The 26,290-nt window shown below is 39.6% G+C and overlaps 1 protein-coding gene across 4 annotated transcripts in view; it reads right to left on the reverse strand.

The window, feature by feature from the left end:
- Positions 1–26,290, reverse strand: part of drp2 (dystrophin related protein 2) — a 271,520-nt gene that overhangs the window by 35,393 nt on the left and 209,837 nt on the right. For all 4 annotated transcript variants that reach the window (XM_057851078.1, XM_057851075.1, XM_057851076.1 and 1 more), the window contains 6 exons: positions 22,661–22,862; positions 12,267–12,352; positions 10,294–10,451; positions 4,555–4,721; positions 4,290–4,401; positions 1,541–1,677 (listed from right to left, as the gene is read on the reverse strand). In XM_057851078.1, the coding sequence (XP_057707061.1) occupies positions 1,541–1,677; positions 4,290–4,401; positions 4,555–4,721; positions 10,294–10,451; positions 12,267–12,352; positions 22,661–22,862 (862 nt within the window). The remainder of the gene's footprint in view (positions 1–1,540; positions 1,678–4,289; positions 4,402–4,554; positions 4,722–10,293; positions 10,452–12,266; positions 12,353–22,660; positions 22,863–26,290) is intronic.

Raw genomic sequence — 26,290 nt, forward strand, 5'->3', positions numbered from 1 at the left:
GGAGTACTTTAAAAAGTAGTGTTTTTGGAATGCAGTATGTGCCTTAGAATTATGTGGTCTTCATTTGGTCCAGCAATCTAAATTGAGACTCATTTTTATTAGCTTTTAAGTATATTCATAACAATGAGTGAAAAATAATTGTCCATAAACTTGTCCTTCACATTGTGTTCCTCAATATGGAGCAATACTAGAGTTTGTAAATACATGGAAGCAAAAAGCACCTGTCTAATAATTAGATCTAAACCCCCTGCGAATGGATCCATGTTGACTAAAAAAATTGTTGGTCTATAGTGTGACGTAGGAACAGGGGTCGCGTTAACCGAATATTTTCCGTCGTTGACCGATTTTTTAAAACGGTGACGGAAAAAACTGAAGTCCATCTGTCATTTTGACAGGTTCCAATTCACACCCCAGACCACAGGGTGGCGAGTGAGCATATTAATTAGCTATTGTCTCTCTTGATGCATGACGTCGTTGGCCTTAAGTCTCAAACACACTAGAAACGTCAACGTTGCGTCAACGATCCCGCCGCGATAACGCACCAGTGACGCTCGGCGTCAATTTCCATAGGACGCGTTTCACGAGCAGCGCGTCTGTGGAGCGGCTCGATGTAAAATAGGCCATTACAATTCATTTAAAGAAAAACTTTAAAAAAAAAAAAAAAAATTTTAAATAACATTTAATTACTACCTAAAATAAGTTTGCTTATGCTCTACTAGGAACAGCAATACAGCAACGGTAAGGCTATTAAATAGCATTTTCCTGAAACTCATCTGTTTATTTAAAGTAGGCTTTAAATAAACAAAAAGTGAAGTCATACGAGGTCAACAAAAATGACTGTATATTATCTCGTTCACAAGCTGCCAGCGTGCGAGGCCCATAAACACGCTAAAGTGGGCACACGGACAGCCTGCAGCTTTGCTTCCTGATGACTTCATGGATTTTAGTCTCATTGCTCTGGTTTCCCCCCTTGAGCTGAAACGAGCTCACGTGAACGTCGTGTGTGAGCAGGATAACATTATGGTGATGCCGAGCGCTCCCTTTCAGCCAGCCGTGCGAGTCCAACCAGTTGGTGCATGAGAATCAGGCTGCATTTGTGTGTACATCGTGCTAGGGCCCAAACTAGGTTGTTAAGATGGAGTACGACAGTGCTTTAGTTTGAAAATGTGTGCTGGTGCTTGTTTCAGATTGGTTCCGCCGTGATTGGTGGCACTCGTCCCTGATTTAACCCTACAATTGGTGCTAAGGTTGACTGCCTTCATCAGTGTCAAGTTTAACGTTTCAAGTCACTTTGGCAAAAATCAGGCATGTAAGGTCCTGACTCAATGTGCTTGCTTGCACTTACAATAATGAGTTCATATTTCTTAAAGAGAAAGGCGAGTATATTTTATTGGAAGAAAAAAATCTTAATCTCTAAGTGTATAGTATGGCTGCCATTATACAGTATAAGTTAGTTAAGGAGATGAGTTCGAGAGACGGGCGAGTGAAAAACATTTAAAGCTAAACTTGCCCGGGAAAAAAAAAGTGGAGATGGACTCACGTCTCCGAGCTGTCAGCCTCCAGCACAGATTGAACGGGCAGGTAACCTCTCTGAGGGTGCTTGGTGAAGTACTGCTTTGATCTGAACTTGTTCTTCAGAGTCTTGGCGAAGTCCCTCATCTTCTCCCCTGAAGTCGTCTGGAGCGCAATGAAGGCAGAGGGCAGTGGGAGGACGGTGAAAGAAGAGAGATTGGAGACTGATTTAAGACTTTTTTTTTTTAGTCTTAAAATGACCTCATGTATCTTGATGTGTCATTTTTCATTTAGTATTAGTGTGAAAACAATCACAACTAACTGCTATCCAGCTGTTAACAAGCAATCTTTAATCAGAAAGGTTTCAATCAGAATGACAAAAAAGTATGCATATATACCTGGCTGTTATTATCAATTCTGTGTTATCTAGCTTCAAAAGCATTGATTATATATATATTTTTTGAACAAGTGAAGTGTGTAAGCCTGTATAAGCCTGCCTTATTTTGTTTCAATAATTCAGTGGCTATGAGTTTATCAAGTTTTCTGCATAGATAGGATGGAAGGGTTAAAGGAGAAAATTAACATTACATATATGTATTATGCATATATATTATCAATAATTAATATATAATTATAGTTGAGACCTGCAGTCTACATTTGTGGACATCACATTTTGAGTCATGTACAAAATATGTATCAACGTATGTGGGTAGTAGGTCTCTACGTTTTTTTTTTTTTTTTTTTGTAAGTTACCGAAAAAAGTAACTAAAGATTTAAAAAGGAAATTGTCATTTTAAAAGAAAATTGTCTTGCAACATCTGAAAAAAAAGATATCAAAAGTTATGAAAAAGAATCTTAAAAAATGAATGCAAGGTCAACTTGACCAAAGAGACGTTTTCAAAGTACCTGTGGCAACACTAAATAAATAATAATTTTCAGACCAAGTGCCTCTTAACTCACGCACTTCTCACTTCGGCACTGTAAATATTTTTCACCCTGGCACTTACATGCTCATACATTTCTCCGGGGAGAGTTGGGACGGGGCTTTACAGTCCCAGCCCGACTCCCCCCTGTTTTTAATGCACCACACACCAAGGTTGTGGGGTGGTTGGGACCTGTTGGGGGGGGGGGGAGCCTCACGGCTGCCTCCTCACCACAGGCCCCGCCATCCCTGCACCTTTTTTTAAATGCACCACACACATCATACTCCACAGGAGAGCTCCGGCAAAGGGCGGTGGGACGGGCGGCTGGGCAGAAACTCCATGCTGCGGTCCCACTGCCCCAAGCCAAGCTCCCCTATTTTAATGCATACATTGCACTACCCTCCCCTCACACCCCCATCACGGTGCTGGGTGATGGCTGCCAGTCGGGAACCTGGCAGCCACAGTAATAGGGTGGTAGGTGGGTCCCACACTTTTTCTATATGGCGTGGCTCCCGGGGTGTGGCCTCCCCTCTGCCTCGGCTGCCGGCCGCGGGAGTGGGTTGGGGGGTCGGGTCTCCGATCTTGCATCGCCCCGTGGCAGTTCCTGGGCGTTCTCCTGCCTCCGCCTTCCCCTCTCTTCTCTGGCTGGGCATCCGCCCTGCGCTCCGTCGCGGGTCGCTGGCTGGGCGCCGGTGTATCAGCGGGGTGTCGCCTGCACCGGCGGGGGTCCCTGCCTTGCCTGGGGCTTGGTGGGCCGCTGGGGGTCCCGTGGCGTGCCGTGCCGGTTGGGGGGCTGTGGCTCGTGGCCCGGGTGGGCGGGCGGGGGTGGGTGTAGGCATGGGGTTGGTGATGCGTCCCCTCCTGCCATCCCTGAAGGCCGGTTGATGGGCGCGCGGGTGGCCCGGGGGACCACCCTGGGTCCCAGGGGGGGGGCGGTGGCTCCTTTGCTGGGCGGCGGGAGGAGGGATGGGCTGCGCATGGCCCCCCCCACCCCCCGGCCCGCCCTCCCTCCCCGGGCTGGCTGGGTGGGGGCCGTGGCCCTGGGTTGGCGCCCGCGTGGTTTCTCCGCCCGTCTGCGTGGCTGTTGCGCGCCCGGTGGGGCTTGCGTGCTGCTGGATGTGGTAGGGCATGCTCGGGTTGGGGGTTCCGGTGCCGGGATTGGCGATGCGGCGGCGTAGGGTTGGTCGCCAACGGGCTTACACTCATAAGAGATTCACACGATTACTGGGTTCTAGATCACAGAACTGATTTGTGTACACTCTACCCCTTTCAATCACTTAGCTTATAGTGTTATAGACACCCCCACCCCCATTCTCCTCTTTCACTGGCCAATAGGCCCCCACATGGTGTAAACCGGAAATACATCTCGCTGACGATAGCACCAGCATATTAGTAACTAGTTTAGATGTTCAATGTATTTCTTGTTGTTGTTTGTGTATGTGTTTCTTTTCTTTCTTCTCTTGTATTTCTTTTCTTCTGTCCCCCCATAACCCCTTCCTGTTCGCTGCTTTGTCATAATAAAAAGGTATTTTGAATGATCACAATGGGAGTATGTCAGACTCTCAATGTGAAACATTAAAACTGTTCAGAATCCGGGCACTTAGACTTCCATTCTCTGTGTCAAACAGCTGAACAGGACAGGTTTAAAAAAAAATAAAAAAAAAAATAAAAAAATAAAATTGGATGATTTTCCCTTGGCATACATTAGGATCTCAGCAGTTCAAAATCACTGCCTGCCATAATAAATGCTCAAAGAAGCTCAAACCCCACGTGCTGCATAAAAAGCGGCAGATGTTGATTTAATGACAGCTATCAAAGTCTAATCAAAGGAGGGCACATAAATGTTTGTCTTACTGGGGTGTAGTACTCCATGATGGGGTAGTGTAGCTTCTTGCCCTTGGTGGTGCGTCCGGTTAGAAAACATGTCTGGCAGATGTCCACGTTGAACTGCTTTAAACTGCGATACCTGCCAAGTGCAATCAAACTCAATGTGAGCGTGCAGAAGGAAGGCTCGATGCTGAGGTTTCCTTTCGTATTCCATTTTCTAACTGCTTTTGCCACTTCGTGAAAGATTAATCAGAAGCAAATAGCATTGGGATGCTGTAATGTTCCCACTTGCCTGAAGCCCTTGATGGGACATTGTTTGCAGATATAACATTTGGCCTGGTGCTTGGTGGACTCGGCCGCAGTCACCCGGTGGAGAACAGGAAGCCAAACCATGGACTGAGGCTCCAAACTCATCCATTCTAGGAAGTGAGATACCTCAATGGCAGGTTTTCCTGAGGCCTGACGAAAGAGAACAGAGTTAAGAATCCAAATATAGACCGGGAACAGACAGGTACTTTGTTGTTTTTGACATTGTGTCATCGTCCACACAAGAAACACTGGATAAAACACGCCTATTTAGAAGTGTGCTCAAGATCAAACTATCCGAGACCTAGATTTGCCTGAGACAAGGGGTGTAAATGATACAACAATCGATTGAAGGTCCTTGAATGGAATCGGCAAATATTGTATTATTTCCGTAAAAAACGATATCGGTTAACTCATTGCCCGCCATTAACAATCATAGATGTCCAATCCATGGGCTGCATAAGTGCTCGTCTTTAACTGCCAAATGTAAAAGTATATTCACCCCTTCTAGTCAAAATGGATTGGACGTCTAGTGCTGTCAATGGCAGCTAATAAGTTAAGCAACAATCCAAGCAAACGCATCAGAATGCAAAGTATCAGTCAATATCAAGTTTTGGATATGCCATTTTATCAAAATGGTTCAATATTTTTGCACCCGAGTCCGAAATCATGACAATTTAAATAAATTAATATGTCTTAAAAACCTGATCTTTTTTACCCGATTCCAATCCTCTGAAAATGACATGACTGGGCCTGGTTTACAATCATGTGATCAGATCAGGGCCATCCCTAGTTTTCATTCAAAGGTCTCAAATGTTTCGGCAACTACATTGTCCAAATTATCAAAATCGCTTCATATTTTTTTTCATTGCTCTGTAGGAGTGGGAACCTCTTGGTACCTCACGATACGATACGATTTGCGATACAAAGCTCACGATAACGATGATCTGACGATATGGTGATACAACGATTATCGATACATACCGTTACACTATTATTATTATTATTACTATATTATTATTATACAGTTGTACCTTTACATACGAAGTTAATTCGTACCAGGACCTTGTTTGTAAGTTGAAATGGTTGTATGTCGAGCTGGATTTTCCCATAAAAATATATTATAATTTCATTAATTCGTTCCACAGCCCGAAAACCTACACTAAATTCTTAATAAATACTGATGTAACCATTGCAAATATCAATTTCAAAGAGCAAAACAAATAAATTATGAATAAAATTGGAATTATATTATAACAATAGCAATAATTTAATGATACCTGTAATAATGTAACAAACCATGTTCTAATGTGTCAAATTTGTTTGCGTGGTGTACCTGAACACATCGTGTGGCTGACCTGACAGAGTCAGTGTTTTCACTTTCACTTTGTTTTCTTGCTGCGGGGGACACTAGGCATGTTGTGTTGCTCAAGTTGATGGAATAAATGATGAGAAACCTGAGGAAGCTGGCGATTTCTTTGGTGATGTTACCACAATAATAATTGCCACCTAACTTATAAACACTGGCGAACGGAGGAGGACCGCCAAGATAGACCGTTTACGGCTGTATTATTGAACCATATCACGGATGCGCAGCCCACACTCATATTTTTCCTCATATTCATCATATCCATCTTCATGTCAATGGTAAGAATCACCGTTTTCCCTTTTTCTCACCTGCACTAACATAGTTGGAACCCATGTTGATTTCTCTCACAAGAAAATCTGCCGTATGTCCGTCTTACGGGAAAACAAACTGCTGGTGCTGTCATAGATCGTCGTATTTAGAGCATGTCGTCGGATGTAGAAACAAATGGCGAGTCAAATTTTACGTCGGCTGTCGAAAACATCGTGTGTCGAAGCGATCGTATGTCGAAGTACCACTGTATATATATATTTTTTTTTTACCAAGTAATTTTCCTTAAAAAGAAGTTTTGACTTTAGGGTTAATATTCAAGTTAGCAGGGAGGGGGGTTAATTAGTCGGTGGAGTTGGTTTTAAGAAATTCTGTGCAGTTTGTTGTTTTTTGTTATTTGCAGGGCTCCGGAGTGGTTAAGCTAGCATGAGTACTTGATAGCATGATAATAAAAAACTATATTAACAGAGCTAACATAATCAAATAAACAGTACAGTGCGTCAATGTTATTGGTATGCGGGATAGGGAGTCCCTTTTGTTCCCATCCCAAAAAATCAGCGGTGAAAAAAACGAGGTGATATCACTTCGCCTTGCTTGAATAGACAGCCTGTTCCCTACAGAGCTGCTGGATGACAAATATTGCTGTATATATCACAATTATTGACATGCAATGGTAAGTTTTAATAACTTTATCCTGAAAACATAGCCAAAACTATTGATTGTATGAGTCATCGGTGATTCTCATGCGTGCATATGTTGTTTTTTAATGGCATGCTAGCATGCACCATTGACTCGCACTAGCTTAACTAACTTCACTGCCTAATTAAAACAGCCACTAACTCGAAAATTAAGCCTAATGTCAAAAAATCTGGACTTCCCCTATAAAATCATATTGAAAAGTTGGAAGTTCAGAAAATCCCCAGCTTACCCGCTGGTCAGTCTGAAACCGAGACAAGGCTAAGCCGGATCTTGAGAGTTACAACACACTTTTTTGACAAGAGGTAGAAACTACAGATATCTCTTATCCAGTCAATCCAGAAAAACAACTTTAGCCTAATCTGCTTCCTGCTACTGAACAACACCATGACATTACAGTCCATGTTCAAAGTTCAATATGTATATGCAACGGTGTATATGCGTGTGTGTCAGCACAGTTGCGTCACCCTCCTCAAACCGCATTTTGGAGAATTCCAGAATGTGATCAAAGAGAAGACATCCTCATAAAGGAGCGACTCGCTAAGCGATGAAAATCGTCGATGTGCTAAATTCTCATTAAGTCGGCATCTGAGGTGCATTAAGAGGTTGATTTCCCTCAGGGCTTCCTCTGCTGCTCAGGCAGAGCTGCATCATAAATACATGCATGTGTGTGTGTGAGTGTGTGTGCTGATGCCACAGACGGTGAGCTTTAAAGAAGTGGAGCCTCTCCTGGGATAAGGCGGGCTCCTGGAGCATGCTCTGTTTTTTCCATGCAAGAGGTTAAATGAAGTTACATTTCCATCAAGTTTGGTATGGTTTGTCACTGTGGCATTTGGAACAGTAAACTCGGATCTAAAGTAAAAAAATAACTATAAATAAACTTGTCTAATGACGCTTCTTTCTGGAAAGTCTTCATCACCATTTTGTCTCTGTCACACTACCTAATGAGGCTCATCATAGTCTGATAATTGAAATTGTTGTCTGCGGACCTTTGGCCTTCTTAGACGAGCGCGTGTAATTGCCATAATTAATTGTACCTGAGCGAGTTCACGAGGTGATTATATTTAAGATTACAATCTTACGTTTTCATGTCTCATTTCACATCCCACTTGTAATAACCTGATGATTATCGTCATGCTGGATTTTCATATGGAAAACAGTGGAAAAATACATTTATATTTGAATATGCTAAGAAATAGTATAAGAAACTAGCAATGTTTTTTTATTTTATTTTTTAAATAAACAATGGTTCACTGAAGAATTAATTGCAGTGTTTCAGGTAGGGCTGTCAGAATTAATTGACCCATCAGTTGCTAACTGCTTATAAATTTTATTTGAGTAACTATTTTGATAGCCAATTAACTGTCGCTGATGGCAACAGATGATCTAGATTTGCTTTAAAAATGAACTCAATCGTTCGATCGCTGCCCGCCACTCCTAGTTAAAAATGGAATTGATGTCTACCGCCATCAATGGCAGTGAAACATGATCATTCAATGCCAGCAATCGCCGTAAAAGAAAGGATTTGTTTTTCGCTGTTTTTCGCTGTCATGGCAGTGAATGAGCCGGAAAATAGTATTCTCTTATCCCTTTATTATTACTACTATTAACGTGAACAAATAATAAAAAAATAATTAATAGGGAAAACATTGAATATTCTTTTTTAAATAAAAACTATATTGATTGTAAAAGTATTTTAAAACGGAAACAAAATGGGGGAAAAAAGGACCGTATCCTAATTAATATAATGATTTATTCATGGTTGTATTGTTTTCAAATTTGGCATCCCACTAGGCTTATAAAGCACTGGGGGAAACGTTGGTATCCTTACTCCACTTTTTTCAGTACAGTTTTTGGTTCCAAAGCACATTTCCTTCAAGCTAAAATACTGTATAAAGTCTTTGGTAACATAACAGTAATAACAGGATTGAAATATAGGCCTATTAGTTGACACATTGCAAAAATAATTGGAGAGTAATCAACTAACAGAACAATCATTTGTGGCAGGCCTTAGTTTCAGAATAGCATTTGTTTCAACAATAGAGTTCCTCAAAGGTCTGTATTTGATCATAGCTCGTCTTTCTTTACAGCAGACATGTCCAAAGTCCGGCTCAGGGGCCAAATGCGGCCCGTGGTCAAATTTCATCCGGCCCCCAGCCTTTGTCATAAAATCAATAACGTCTGGCCCGCACACAGACTTAAGAAATTGGTCAGCAGTACTGCTACCAGCATATGAAGTAGCTTAAACACTAAATGCTGCTCCTCATTTACCCATTAAAAGGCAGCAGCACTCTAAGCAACATTACCCCATGTGACCGTTTACTTCCAATTTTCTAAAATGGCGACAATTAACAAAAAAAAAAAAAAAAAAGTTGAATGCGACGGCCGATGCTTCAAGGATAGGTGAAAATTAGACTATTTCTTCAGTAAAATATGCAGCTGCGTCTTCCTCATTTGCGAAAAGACAGTCGCTGTTTTTAAAGAGTTCAATGTGAGCCAATATTACCAAACAAGAAACGCTGACATGTACGACAAGATTACAGGGTAGATACGCAGCGAGAAAATGAGGCAACTTGAAGCTAGTTTAATTTCACAGCAGCAGTATTTCACAAGAGCCCGAGAGTCGAAAGAGAACGCCACAAAGGCTAGTTGCGAGATTGTTGAAATTATTCTTTAAAAAAATAAAGCAAATGTGACACACAGAATGGCTTGCTAAAATTTACTTAAATATATTGTTCTACGTAAAGGACGTCAGCCAAGGTCGGCCCCCCACATTTCTACCACACCATATCTGGCCCCTTTTGCAAAATGTTTGGACACCCTTGCTTTACAGTTACTTTTACCCTTCATTGGCTGTCATAAAAGACATTTATGATATTTGAAAGTTTCCACTGTTCTAAAATGAACCTTGAAAGTGCATGACCTGAGAAAAGGTCCTCTAAAAGGTAAAGTAAACTTAAAGTATTGAATATTCCTACACAGTTTCTAGATTCAGATCCTTTCGCCTCGAACTATACTGTACCTACAGTATCTTTGTGTTAAACTCCTCATTCAAAACTTTGTCAAGTTAACATTTGTGAAATTTAATCTCCAACTAAATGCAGTGGAGCAAACGGAAAAAGGCTATTGATTTTTAATCAGCCATAGCTGATAGGACAAGCGTGGAGGAGAAAAGAGCGACCATAATTAGGATATGCTTTGAATATCAAGGTGTTAAAAGGCCACTGTTTGCCAATTCTCTGGTTGCCCATTTAACTTAGCTAATTATGCGCTGTCCCCGTCGGCATTTGGCAAGATAAAGTTCAACCAACCTATGGACATAAAAATATGGTGTTTTTACTTAGAAGTTTTTAAATGTTCTGTTAAATTCTTAGTGTCACAGATCACTCTCACCATGCGGAAGCAGCTTCGGACGCTGGGCTCCACGTTGCTACCCCCGAAAGCGGCAACTTCGCCCAATTGGCGGGGGATTTGGATGGCCTCGTGGAGCAGCAGGCTGAGGTGACGTTGGTCCGTCAAAGATCCCGTGCCGGACACTTGACGGAATAAGTCTGCCACGACAGGGACGTAAATATAGTCAGCGATGGTTGTTTAATAGGTAAAAAGACATATAGCATATAGTGGCTTATAGTCAGGTTTTATTTCACTTACTATGACTGAGAAGTTCTCTCAGGTGGATGAAGTTTATTGCATTGAGAGCGTTATATTGCGCCATGAAATATAAAGTTTATTTACCGCAAAAAGGCTAGATTCCAACCTTCGGATGTTGATGTTTATTGCACAGTACGTTCGCTGAATTCATGAAGTTTTGCTTGCAATCCTCTGGCAAAAATGCTGATCCAAGCATTGTAAAGATGGCCGTGATATACTTATTGAAATCTTCTGTAGGATTTAAAGTGTTTAACAGATATGCAATGTGAGATAGTATAACTAAGCTGGCATGATTAATGACAGGATATACACATGTATTAAATATCTTGCTATATTAAAGCACTTGGAAGCCAATTATTTGGGAGGTGGTACTTCGTGTAACAGGTTTTAGTACAAATTAAACTCATCGTTTTTTTTTTTTACTATAAGATGGATTTGGATGTCAATTCAATAATTAAACAACAGTAATCACAATTCTGGATTTTTGAAGGAATTAAAAGGCAGCGTCTGTGTTTGGGGCCATCCGAGGCAAACGCTTAACATCTTTGCGTAAATATTTTTCACAAGAATGACATCTGGAGTCTGGCGAGACGGTACAGCCGCCTTACCTCAGGGATGTTTAAACTGGGGAGCAGTTGTGTTCCTCAGTCCACACAGATGTTCCTCAGACCGTGAGTAATCTTTGTCAATGTTTCTCACTGCCACTGTTGTCATGGGTCATGAATTGACTACAGTACTACCAGACAGCTGCTTCACAGTCTGTGGCTCCAAAAAAAAAGCACTTGCTATATTTAACAATGTTTGGAAGGCCCAATTCAAATGGATTGGATGTCTATTACCATGAATAGGCAACCAATGAGTTAATAAAAACAAACCGTAATTGAATGATCTAATAGTCACTTTCTGATTATTTGGAGACGATTCCTGATGGTTTTGGGCAATTTGTAGTTCACTTCATGTCAATTTTGGGTCACTTTTTTCTGTTGATTTTGGGGCAATTCAAAACCACTTCCTCTTGATTTTGGGTCACTTCCAATTAATTATGCGGCATTTCTAGGTTACTTCCTGTTGTGTTTAGGGATCCTCCTATTCATTTGGGGAAATTCCAAGTCACTCTGTTGGTTTTAGGGCAATTCCGGGTCAGACTTTGAAGTCAGTGGGAGTGATGATTCACTGTCATCCTTTGCCAATGGATTGAATGGCTATCAACGTCAATAGCAGTTAAAGGTGTAATAATAACAGGATTCTGCTGGCTACCACCAAATCATATAGATATGGAAATACAATACAGGGCTGTGATAAAACAGTGCTTCCTTTTCCACTTTAAGTTAATTAAAAAATATGAATAGCAGACAAAGATATCCCAAGTAAAACATCAACATCCATTTTAAATGGGGATTAGCTTTCAGGAACATTCACTTAGCGGTTTTATACTTAGATCTGTTTACTGATTTCAAACATTCACGTGTGCAAAATATGCAAAAAATAACTAGCACTACAAATAATTTAACGTAATGTCATCGTTTACAATGGAAAAGAGTAGAGTGGCTCGGAGGGAAAATGACAGGCATGCAAGAGTGCGCATGAATGGACTCTTTGGTGCCGAGCGATCCTTTTAAAGCTCTCACTGCGGAGAAGCATCAGTCGTTTCCTCCATTAGAACCGCCATGCATCTGTACGTCTGCGATGAGTGGCTGGTTGCATAACTCACTTACATTTGTATTTCTCCTGGACATCGGCGTTGCACAAGCTCACCAGGCCCATCTTGAAGCTCAGCACGCGCATCTTGCCATTGCGAGCGCTAAGTGGAAGGAAAGATAAAGGTTTAGAACAATGAAGAATGCGCAGCCGGACATTAGTGATGCCTCCGTAGCTAGCCCGGGGAGTGGAATGAAAGTAAGGATGAATTACGTGGGTCACGGCAGGACGGCGCAGGTCATTGCAATGGTGTGAAATTGTATTAGGGACACAATCCACCCCCACTAAAGACACTGCAGGGACTTGAGGAATTGTTCTTGGGTTTGTGCCTCACACAAAGATAATATGATCACACAAGTGCAGACTCATACATGCATGCAAACTGCGGCAAAGTAGTGTAGATTATCACTGAAAAGTTTGAGGGGGTCACTTAAAAGTCAAAGTCAAGTGTTTTTGTACCGTTATACCATTGGCTGCCATTGACGGCGATAGACGTCGAGTCCATTTGGACAGGGAGGGCGAACGGGCATTACTCACTGAACGAGTGAAATTTATTTAAAATAAGCGATTTTTATGGCTGATTGAGTCACGATTTTGTTCCAAATGAAGTGCAAAATTCAAGATGTAATCATATTTACAAACTAAATAAATTAAAATGACATCTTTATTATCACACAAAAAAACGACAATCAACTTACAGTGTATCACAAAAGAGAGTACACCCCTCGCATTTCTGCAAATATTTAAGTATATCTTTTCATGGGACAACACTGACAAAATGACACTTTGACACAATAAAAAGTAGTCTGTGCGCAGCTTATATAATAGAGTTAATTTATTTTCCCCTCAAAATAACTTATCGTATAAATTATCGTGTTAACGGCCGGTAATTAATTTTTTCTAGGGCTGTCAAAATTATCGCGTTGACGGGCGTTAATTAATTTTAAAATTAATCACGTTAAAATATTTGACGCATTTAACGCACATGCCCCGCGCAAACATATTAAAATGACAGCAAAGTGTCATTTCCACTTGTTACTTGTGTTTTGGGTGTTTTTCCGCCCTCTGCTGGCGCTTGGGTGCGACTGGTTTTATGGGTTTCAGGCTTCAGCACCATAATTATTATTGACATCAACAATGGCGAGCTACTAGTTTATTTTTTGATTGAAAATTTTACAAACTTTATTAAAACTAAAACATTAAGAGGGGTTTTAATGTAAAATTTCTATAACTTGTACTAACATTTATCTTTTAAGAACTACAAGTATTTCTATCCATGGATCACTTTAACAGAATGTTAATAATGTTAAATAGATGGTTAATAGATGGTTTTGATTAATCACGTTAGAATATTTGACGCAATTACCTCACATGCCCCGCTCAAACAGATTAAAATGACAGCAGAGTGTAATGTCCGCTTGTTACTTGTTTTTTGGTGTTTGGCACATTCTGCTGGCGCTTGGGTCAAACTGATTTTATGGCTTTCAGCACCATGAGTGAGCATGGTGTCATTATTGAAATCAACAATGGCGAGCTATTAGTTTATTTTTTGATTGAACATTTGACAAATTTTTTAAAAACGAAAACATTAAGAGGGGTTTTAATATAAAATTTCTATAACTTGTACTACCATTTATCTTTTAAGAACTACAAGTCTTTCTATCCATGGATCGCTTTAAGAGAATGTTAATAATGTTAATGCCATCTTGTTGATTTATTGTTATACTAAACTGATACAGTACTTATGTGTCGTATATTGAATGTATATATCCATCTTGTGTCTTATCTTTCCATTCCAACAATAATTTACAGAAAAATATGGCATATTTTAGAGACGGTTTGAAGTGCGATTAATTACGATGAATTAATTTTTAAGCTGTAATTAACTCGATTAAAAATTTTAATCGTTTGACAGCCCTAATCTAAACCCCTGGCAACAAAAGTGAGTACACTGCATAGAAACTACGTACAGTATGTCCCTAAATGTCCAAATGGAGAACTGCTTGTCATTTTCCCCCCAAATGTCATGTGACTCGTTACAGGAGTGCTGTTAGCATTGCTGCAGAGATTGAAGAGGTGGGGGGTCAGCCTGTTAGTGCTCAGACCATATGCCGCACTCTACATCAAATTGGTGTGCATGGCTGTCACCCCAGGAGGAAGCCTCTTCTGAAGACCGTACACAAGAAAGCCCGTCTCATCAGACCATAGGACATGGTTCCAGTAATCCATGTGCTTTGTTGACATGTCTTCAGAAAACTGTTTGCAAGCTTTCTTGTGTTGTCCCATATCCGCAGAAATGCGAGGGGTGTACTCACTTTTGTGATATACTGTATATTTGAAGAAATGTTACTTTTAAAGACACAGCTAATGGATTTACCAGTACAGTGGTACCTCAATATACGATCGCTTTGACACACGATCTTTTCGACAGCCGACGTAAAATTTGACTCGCCATTTGTTTCTACATCCGACGACATGCTCGAAATACAATGATTTATGGCAGCGCAGCAGTTTCTCTGTTTTCCCAAAAGACGGACGCACGGCGGATTTTCTTGTGAGAGAAATCAACAAGGGTTGCAAGAATGTTGGTGCAGGTGGTGAAAAAAGGAAAAAGGTGAGCTTACTATTGAAATGAAGATGGAAATGATAGAAAAATATGAGTGTGGTGTGTGCCTCCATGAACTGGCTTGACAATACGGCCGTAGAATCGCTATGATCTCGACGGTCCTCCTCCGACCTCCGTTCGCTAATCTTTATAAGTTGAGGCGACGATTATTATTATTGTAAAATCGCCAAAGAAATCGCCAGCATCGCCAGGTTTTTAACCGTTCGTTTGAGAACTTGTGCAACACAACACGCCTACTGTCCGCCGCAGCTGACGCCAGGAACATGAAAAGTCAAAGTAAAACCTTACTTTAGCCACACGGTGCGTTCAGGTTAACCACGCAAAACACATCCACCACATTAGAACCTGATTCGTTACAAATTACAGGTATTATTATTATTACTATTATATTATTATTCCAATTTATATTGATACTTTGTTTGTTTTGCTATCTGTAATTGCTATTTGCAATAGTACCAGCATTGTTTATTAACGATTAAGTGTAGGTTTTCGGGCTGTGGAACGAATTAATGGAATTATAATGTATTCTTATGGGAAAATCCTGCTCGACATACGACCATTTCGACTTACAAACAAGGTCCTGGAACGAATTAACTTCGTATGTTGATGTACCACTGTATTTTATAAGCTTTGCGGGGCACTAGCTCCCGGGCTACAACAATGAAGAACAGAAAGTATAGAAATACTTATATAATATATTATTATATATTTTAATGTCTGGTGATATGGTTGAAAGCACAATGGTGACATCTTATGATAGATATGTAAACAGCATTAATATCCTGTATACACCAGTATTTTACCTTTAAAACACTAAATGGGCTCTGATAAACTTTTTTTACGTTAATGTTACGAAAACATTATGTGTTTTTTCCCCTTTTGTTACATTGTCATTGTTCCCCTAAGCAATTACAAATGCTAATCATTTTGTTGATTCTGCTCACAAGGCGACATTAGTCGAAAAAAACGTTGCTCTTCTCTGCATGTCTTTGTTCAATTTTCATAGCTCGCATGCCAGCGCAGCCGAGAAACAACTCCAAGAGCGTAATGAGCAACAATTTGAAGGAGAGAGAAGCTCATCATATTAGCATGAGAAATGATGAACAGAGAACAGAAGAAAATAATGAAATCAACTTTCCCTGAGTTGCGTGTTCCTCAAATACACGAGTGAGGTCGCCTTTCACGAGGGAGATGATTAACGTCACATGAGAAGTCAATGGGCAGCATTAACAGCACTTGCACGTATACTGAGACGAAGCTGGAGTGGATCCAGACGCATGAGGAGGCTAGTGGTTGTCATCTCCTTTCACACACAATCTGTCTTGCTGCGCTTCCATTATAAACTGCGTTGATGCACACCAGGTCACTTTAAATCCGAGTGCACAAATAAACATTGCCAAAAGCGGACCTTGATCAACTTGATGAATACATTTATGGATGGCAGTTAATGTTTGGCTTACAAATGACTGGTACAGAGTGACCATTTTTACATGCAGCAAATATCCCTTTCAAAATCGGGCAGTACAAAAACACCCATATGCTGCTGTCTTATTTTTTTCCTTTAAATCCTATAACTCTCCTTGGACTAACCATTTTCTAAAGCTAATGCAGTATCTGTCCATCCGAAGAAACTTGGTGTTTTGGGAACAGATATACTGTAGATGTTGCTAAAGAATACATTGCAAAAAAAAAAAAAAAAAAAAAAAAAAAAAAAAACGGCACAAAACATTTTTGGAGTGAGGAGCAAACGTATGAATTCATTAATGTTGTGAAAGCAAGGGCGTAGGTTTGCATAGGGACGGTAGGGACATAAGACCACCAACTTTTAGGGATGCTCAAATTGTCCCCACGCACTTTTAAGCAACCTTATTTGCATTATACAATGAGTTCAGATATATAGCTAATTTAGATTGTATTTCCATAAGTTGTAAGGATAGAATTGACCCTACATTATGTTCAGACTTACATTTACCCCCTTTCACTTGCTGAATGTGTTGATCCATTTTTTCCCCCTTCAAACGCACGTTTGATTGGCTGATGACTAGAACCCCCACCTTCACACAATCCCAAGAGAAATACATGTCGACATGCCGCCTCCTCCGCCCCCTTTGAAGAGGAGGGATATTAGAAGGTTTTTTTTCGGCCAGCAGCAGCCATTTTAAGTAATGTAAAAAGACGTCAATGTTGTGAAGGTGGGGAGCACACCACTAATTTTGCAACTGAATGGCCGACCTGCATCAGAGTTAGCTTAACATCAAACCGTGTGAACTTGCTAACCTGTAAAACTTGAGTAGAAAGCTGTTTAGTGACGTGCCTTCCAGTACTTTTTCTACTGTTAACGTTTATCCAACTGTGCATTTTGTGCATTTATTCCCTAATTAAAATCTATGTATTTTCTATATCTTATCATAATTTTTTTTTTTTATTTGCAGCCAATGCACATTTTTTTACCCCCCCCCCCCCCCCCCAAAAAAAAAAAAGACAAACATGAAGGTTATGCTGTTATAGCGTCCCTACCAATGTTGAGACCAAACCTACACCCTTGTGCGAAAGACTTGAACATATTTTCTTCTTTTGCTGGCAGTATCGGGATAGCAAGATTTGGGGAAAAATTCTGAGTTCACAGGGTTCTGCGAAATGTTCAAATGATAAGATCAAATTCTCTGCGTGTGCGAAAGGAATATGCCAATTGATTGACATCTCTGTACAATCGTGCATGTAAAAGGGTAATTCAGAATAATAATAAAAAATTGGAATACAGTGCAGGCATGAAAATAGGTCAGGGGTAAAAAAGGTTCGAAGGGTGTGGAGGAAATATGTTCCGGTACAGTGTACAACTAGAGCTGTCCCAAACAACTAATTTTGTCCTGATTAGTCAGCCGACTATTTTTACGATTAGTCGACTAATCTAATAATTCACCCCCCTCCTTTAAAAAAAAAAAAATGTTTTAACTAATTTAGCAATGACATTTTTGATGACGCTTATTAATTAACTAAAACATTTTGGAACACTTAAATTCTTTATTAAAGTACAAATAAACACGTAAATAAAAACAATAAATCGCAAATAAACAATGAGGTCAAATGCTGATAGCATTACCTAGTGCAAAAGAATGAAATGTAAACAGATTCAGAACAGTGACTTTGCCTTTCCAACATGACTCAAAAAAGTTCTTAAAAAAATATCTAGCATTAATATCATAGTACACTACTATATACAATAGTAGTGTAACAATTATTCATTGCTAATCAGATTTTTCATAAAGTGTGTCATTTAAAGCTACTCTTATTGTAGAATCTGAATTCTGAAGAACTGTATGTGGGATTAACACCAGAAATCATTATTTATATGACGAACATGACGTTCTTTTATTTTGAAATGTTCACCGGAAGTACGTTCGCTAAACCGCAAACAGGAAGCTTTACACTCCGCAAAAAAACCCCAACTCTTTTTGTCATTGCATGTGGTGTCAGTAATCATATTTTTTTCATTTACAAATGCTGTTAAGCAGCGATTTTTCATGTTTGAAGTGTCACCTTTTAACTGCAAGCTTGCGTTTTGGAGAAGACTGCCAATGTTTTATAGCAGGCTAAAATAGGTTGTCTTTTTCCACATTAGCCTCAATGCAGCAATGCTAACGTTTACAGTGTTGAATATGGATGTGTTTCCTTGTTTTTTATGTCTGAACTTTAATTCTACGGCGTGTTGATGACCAATAAACATCTGTGAAAAGAAATTGAGTCTCATATGCCATCAACACGCACGTGTACACGCACGCACAAATGTATGCACGCACGCGACGATAAAACACAACCGTGAAAATTACTGCCCTCATTTTAATTTACCGTGCGATAAATGGACTCATTGCATATTGTGACAGGCTTAGCAACTTCAATAAAACATGTCGTTAGTTAGTTAGATGGATTTACAATCTGCCAGCTCGTCTCCTGTCGTCTTCCAAAATTATAACTGGGTGCCGGCGCTTTAGGTGTTCATTCACGGCCGACGTGCAGCCAAGCTTGGCATTAAAAAGACAGGACACAACGGTTTACCCTCCTTTGTTTTGTTGAAATAAGACATTGTTTTGGCCACTCTGGTGCGCTTTTTTGGCTTTCCGTGCCGCTTTCCCCGCTTCCATACCAAGCATACCAACCGAACCTCCCCGCCCTTAAGAATTTTCTCCTCGGATCTACACAATTCACGTAGGTCACCCTTTTTGACTTCAAAACGGCAAATTTCGCCGAAAGGTGAGAGATTTTCATGCCTGACAGTGGTACCTCTACATACGAATTTAATTTGTTCCAGGAGCTGCGTGGAAGTCGAAATGGTCGTATATCGAGCAGCCCAAAAGCCCACGCTAAATCATTAATAAATACTGCAGGTACAATTACTCATAGCAATTACACAAAGCAAAACAAATGAAATGTAAATAGAAATTGGAATAAAAATAATAAACATAATCATAAATTTTTTATTGTCACCTTAACTTATAGAGACCAGCGAACGGATGGGGGGGGGGGGGGTCTAATAAATAAATGTATTAAAAAAGACACATGTAAAACAAATAAATTATGAAAAAAATAAATAACAAAAGCATTTTTTTTGTCACCCCAACTTACTGGCGAACGGAGGGAGGGAGAAGGAGGAGCGTTGTCTAGACAGTTTACTCACACGCACACCACACTCAAATTTTTCTATCATTTCCTTAGTACATTCAATGGTAAGCATAATTGTTTTCCTTTTTTCACTAACCTTCTTGGGACCCATGTTGATTTCTCTCACAAGAAAATCCACCATGCGTCCGTCTTGCGGGAAAACAGTGAACTTGCGACACTGTCATAAATCGTTGTATTTCGAGCCTGTCGTCATATGTCGAGACAAATGGCGAGTCAAATTTTACGTCGAAAGTCGAAAGGATTATATGTCGATGCGATCGTATGTTGAGGTACCACTTTATTGACATTTATTGAATATTGGTAGCATGTAAACATGGCCAATGGTTTTAACTACCATGCACACTGAAATGAATAGGAATGAAAAGTTATTTTTGAGTAAAGTTGCAATACATTTTTTTAAAATGTAAATTGTTTGTGCTGTCACCTGACCAAAGTTTTTAACTCTTTCTAGGTCACTCATTTAAATACTAGATTGTTAATTAGTGGCCATAACCAGTATCTTTCTGATTTTATTCATTTTAAATGTATTAATTTTGTTTTTATTAACATGTTATTAATTTAAACATATCAATATCATACAATGAAATACAATAATGAAAAAATAACATAATGATAATATTATGTTTGTTATTTAAATGAACAAATAGAGTTACTTGCCCTATAAAGGATTAAAAATTAAGTCATAACAGAACTTTGCTTCATAAATAAATGGAAAATTGCTTACGGAGAGGATTTATATAACACTATATCAACACGATTAGAGTATATACTGTAAAGATCTCGCTTCAGTTATACTGGTTATGAAAACGTTGACTGATTTCTAGTTCACCAACGAAAATGATATTCGTTTGGGCACCGTAAACTCCTGCTCATATCGTTATTAGGAACCGGCAAATTTAATAAAAATAAGGAATTAATACCTAAACATGAGAATGGTGTCAGTACCTCTCCCTTTGCAGTTTGGTTTGTTGAAATCTGGCAAGTGAATGATCAAGTGTCAATGCCACTGAAGGTGATAGGTGTCCAATCCAATTAGGCTCGAGCGTATGACGTGGCACTCGCGAGGTTTCCGCCCCTATCGCCATGTTGGAAGCAGGAAGTCCGGTGTCAGAACTCCAGGAAACATAAACAGTGAGGCATTTCGACTCAGGTCGCTCTTTAAAAATGATTGGAAATTATTGTTCGGTAAAGAATTGCAACAACCGATCGAATAGAAAGGAGAATGTACAGCTCGACGAACCCCATTGAGTTTCTTCCGGATCCCTACATGGAGAAAAGGCGAGGGAAAGCTCATATCTGAACTTACCAAATGTTGAAGAATGACATGGGTGGCCTCGATCAGAAGGAAGGGCATAACGTTTGATTCTCCAGTTACACACAGAGTTTGCTCTATGCACTTCCACTCCGGTAAGTTAATTTCGTTTGTCTATGCAAATTTCGGTAACTTTATGCCCTAAATCGGCCTGTTGTTAGCTATAGCTACAGCTAAACAACTAGCATGCATACATGTGCATTGTCTTCATAAGACATATTTCCTGTCGTTTCTAAATGAAAGCTGTAACATGTTGCCATGGGATAGGGGCAAAGAATTTGTACACAGGCTACATTGTCTGCAACAAATCTGTTTTCTAAAACACAGCATTGATTTGTGACTTAACTATCACAGCTCAGCACAGCACAAATTCAGATGTTCATGACAATGAAAATGTAAACACACATTGCCTACCTTTGCAAGAACGATGGTGTTGCCGTTTGCTACGGTCATAATGTGCAGGTCCTGCACCGATCCGCAGCAAAACTGTTCGTAGCTTTGTAGCGATTTGTAGTTTCGGAATTGCTGATGAGTGTAGTAACTTACACCAAACACTAAATACAGCATGATGTCCATTTCGCGTAGTGGTGGAAGCTTGTCGACATCTTTATTCCATTTGTGTTCGGCTTGCTCGTAAGGGTCAACATTGTTCACATCCTTAAGTTTGCTCACATATCTGTCCTTCGCCGTGGTAACAAGTTTGTCTCTGTATCAAACTGGCAAGTTTTCCTTTTTTTTCCCCATCTTTGGCACTCGTTGTTGAATTGTATTTGTCGTTAAGTTTAAATGTCCCGTGATGCAGACGTGCTTCCAATATGGCTGCGTTGTCGCAAATCTCGCATGATCCCGTGTTTCTGTGACGTAAACGCTCGAGCCTAATTAAACTGTGAGGGCTGACAGCGATTAATCGCTGCTGGCCACTATCAGATTGAACACCTATCGCCATCCATAGCACCGAAAGAGTTACAATTGATTACAATGCTTTACTTTTTTTCATTTTAAAACCCCTGATATACAGTAACACCAAAAACAAACTCACTGTGTTCAGTGCAAGTAACATTATTTATTTGAAAAGCAAAAGCAATTACTGAAATATATGCAAAGGGTGAAGTCTCTGATTGTCTCATTAGGAGCGAGCTTTTCATAGCGACCCAGCGAATTTACAAGACTCTTAGGATTTCTCGCGTGCGTGAGCGTCTTTCTTTTCTTTGGAGACGGCAAGAAGTAGACAATCAGGGCACAAAAACACGAGGTTGAAAGTTGCCGTGAAAGAGGATTTGTCTCGGAAGGCCAGATTGATCCTGTGCACTTTTGGAGCTTTAGTTGTCTTGTGGCACTGTCTGTACACAAAGCCTCTGAGACAGCCAATATTCTAGAGCACTGTTATTTTCTATTTATTGTATTGGAGGTGGGAGTATATATTTTTTATTGCCTCGTGAAAAGATGTCATATTTATACTCAAATGTCAGCGTGCTGATGAATACCTGCTTCTAAGACACGCAATTAGTTCTTGTGTAAGCTGCCGCATCTCGTTAAAAGCCTAATTAATAAATATGCGCTCAAGATTATTGACTCAACTGACACAGGATAATTAACACAGTTTGCCGCAAAGTGAAAGTGACGAAAATTAATGGCATCGTTTGACTATGGCATCAGTTGCACATTGTGATAATCACTTACAAAGCAAGAATTCAAGTCGAATTCCGCTTTATTGTGCACACCTGTCTATAAATTGCATCACACAAACTTAATATAAAAATACATAAAACATTATTTTCTTGCTTTTTGCAACCCACCTGTCATAGACGTTTAGTAGCCAGTTGAGACACATGTCCACACAGAGCGGAATGTTGACTAGGACAGTCCTCTCCTCCTCTAGCCTCTCGTAGAGTGCTGTCAGGCCGTGGATGACGTCCACTACATCCAAAACGTGCTCCGCTTGTTGTAGCTCCTGTTCCCGGAACACCTCAGAAAGGTTGCTCAGCGCGACTAAATCCACTAATAAGACACATAAAATCCACTGTCATTACCGAGGTTTATTATTGTTAATGAAAATAAACTAAATGACGAAAACTAGATTTTTTTAGTATTGTAAGTATTAAAAAGGATATTTAAAAAATAAAAAATGCATAATCGTATAGCATTGTCCGATACCACACTGCCGGATTTCGGATTCGGGAGCTAAAAAATGGCATCAGTAATTGAAACTCATGGAAACTAATCCCTTTGTTTTCATACTTATGATCAGTGTTATCGCTATTGCGTTACTGTAATCTTTCAGTAACTAGTAATCTAACGTGTTCATTTTTTCCAAACCAGTAATCTGATTAGTTTCCTTAATGTCTGTGCATTACTATTTTGTTATTGCCTCATAATGTATGTAGAATGAAAAATATAGTAATGTACGAATGCTAGAAAGGTTCCCTACATGTTCGTTTCCATGGTAACCCCTCACAGTTACTTTCTGTTTTGGTCTCGAGTCACACACGCTAAGTATATTGGGAATGAGAAAGGTATGTGCCAGGTTGCTAGCACGGATGCACATTCGAGCCAAGTGCAGCCACCTATTGACATGTGCGAGGGAATGTTGATCTTTGTACATCCATGAATAAATGTGTGTATTTTTCCTTCATTCTGGAGGGTTCCAGCGATAGGTTGGACCCCCTACATGCGCGGCCGTCTTGTAGCTTTGCCGTTGTAACGGCGGATAGTCATCGCTCCAAGTTGGCAAGCATTGTTTACCTCATATCCGTTTTGCACATTTATGCCATGAAGTGACCTGTTCATTTAGCATCTTTGGGATGTGTGCTTAGTTGTCGCCACGTTTTGTGGCCAAATTGACCGCATGTGTGTACGGTATACTTCCAGGTCGTGCACACGCATCTGAGCCCGCGCCCACCTTTGTGTTTATTGCACTGTGCAATTCATTTGTGTGTTGTTGATAATTGTGCTGTCACTTTGCATTGTTTTACATTGGCACTGATATGCTGTTAACCCTAACTCCTAACCTCTAATTAGCGGAGGTTTAATTCAACACCCCTGACAAATTAAAACTCGCTAACTCAAAGATTAAGCCTTATGTAAAAAATTCTGATCTTCACCTTTAAATTCAATTATCAGAAAGTCAATTACATGACATTTTTCTGTTGTCATTCTTATGTTAAGGCGGCAAAGGGAGAAAGATTGGTAAAAAGTTGCTTTTAAAGTAACTTGGTTACTTTGATCATAAAGTAACCAGTAAATTAACTAGATTTTTTTGGAGGCCTAATCAGTAATTAAATGACTTTTTCAAGTGATCTGTGAGAACACTGCTTACAATACTTACAATATTACGTGCTAAAGTGACGAAATTAAAAATATCTGTACCCAATTTTTAAAAATGTCTTTTTTGAGTTTTTGTTAAATCCCGCATCAGACAAATAACCCAACATATAGAACTGAAATTAATATCAAAACTCAATTCAAACTAATTGAATTTGACAAAAAAAAATCTAAAACTATTTTAACCTTGGTTATAACCACCATTATGTTTTTTTTGTCCTGGATGAGCCCCCACCCAACATCGGTACACCATAAAGCTGATCGTGATGACACTCGAAGTAATGAGCAAGCATGAAAGGCTATTTTAAAAAGTCAGGGAGTGGTAAATATTTTTTGGGGGAAACAATCTCTAATATCAAGAATTCTTCACTGAACTGCTGTTCAATGTCAGTTGATGTATTGATCCAAATGATACCACTTCAGAGGGTTGCCACAGCAAAGGTATGCATTGATAATACAGCGCATTTCATGCCAATATGCCTTTCGAGTCTCAAGATTCCATTGAAGCCAGCAGCCTAGAGTCGGGATGCTCAGTGGCAAGGCAACCACAGAACCTTAACCAAGCCGCCTCCACCTTTCCGCAGTAGTTTCTTTGTATGAAAAGGAATATTTGATTCAGTTTTTGTTATGGCTCTCATTGTTGTATCCAAGATGTGAATCTAAAAACATACTTTGAGATGGTTGTGGTTTCAAGAAAATGGGAATTAATTCATTGAGAAAATTGTACATGACTTAAAAACAGTGAAGAATTGGTCTGTTTGCTCTAATGATCTACTGTAATATTAAAATAAAAAGGAGAATGTGGGTATATGCATTTTTAACACATTTTCAGCATACATTCATATAGTGTATACTATACTCCATCATCCAAGGCTTCATTAAATGAGAATATGTCTGATTCAGCCTTTTTTCCATCCACTTAACTGGATGCTTTGGAAGCCTTGACGCAAATGTGATCTCCCCACTCCCAAAGTAATTTGATGGCGCGTCCCTATCGAGTGCTGCTAAAAGGGTACGCGTTGACTGAAGATATAATTGGCCCAATCGATAGCCGGCTTGGATATAAGGACACAATCACCTAAATACGTGTACGGGAGGTGCTCTTTATGCCGCGCCATTCGCCAACAGTGCGGCGAGAGTGACTGCGCCCAGCCAATTAAAACCTCTAATGATGTGGAGTCAAAGACTGAAGGAGGGATGAGAAGATAAGAGAGCGGACAAAAGGACAAGCTTCTGAAAGACACTTCAGGGATGTATCTCTGTGTGTTGAACGTAGGAAATAACTTCGCCGGTAAAGAGTACAAGCAGGCTGAAGGTTAATGGAGGTCGAACAGCAAAGTGCTAAGGAAAGTCACCTATCAAGACGGAATTATGCTATTAAATGTCATCTTGATATTACCACATTATTGATTCAGAGCAAATAACACTAGTCTACAAGCAAAATGCTTCCTGGATAAAAGTAGTGACACTTGACAAAACTTGGGTCACTAAAAAGGAAAATGAGGTCTAAAGTGTCCTTGGCTATAGATTTTGTGATACAGGAAATGGATGAAATGTTAAATTCCAAGAATTTTTGCGAAGTGTATTGCATAAATCCTAGTGTTTTGGAAGTGGACAAAATGCTTTAATGTAGTCACATGTCACAGCTGGTGTCACACACTAATATAGCCTTCTCATGTCAAATGTAGCAACTTGTAAAACTGATATTATGTAATTATACCAATGTACCTTCGTAATAACTAACATTCAAAATCTTAAAAACTTTAAACAACCAGTGCTAAATATTCTATTTTCCAATCCATGTCACCACAGCAAGTTTGATTTAGCCATTTTTATCTCTGAAAAAAAAAATATTACAAACTTTTGTAGATCTGTGTAACCAGCAAATGCACACCATATACTTTAATATACAATTTTTGGATTCCACTTTTGAGACATATGCACTTCATGGCGACATCAGTAGTTCCCACTGACCCCTGACAAAGGTCGCTTAGTAATAGGGCTGCCAAAATGATTATTATTATTATTATTATTATTTTTATTCTAGTAAACACTTATTACTTTTTTCGATTAGTTAATTAATTGATTTCTGTATGAATAACATG

This window comes from Corythoichthys intestinalis, chromosome 11 (genome assembly GCF_030265065.1).
Source record: "Corythoichthys intestinalis isolate RoL2023-P3 chromosome 11, ASM3026506v1, whole genome shotgun sequence".
In the NCBI taxonomy this organism is placed as follows: domain Eukaryota; kingdom Metazoa; phylum Chordata; class Actinopteri; order Syngnathiformes; family Syngnathidae; genus Corythoichthys; species Corythoichthys intestinalis.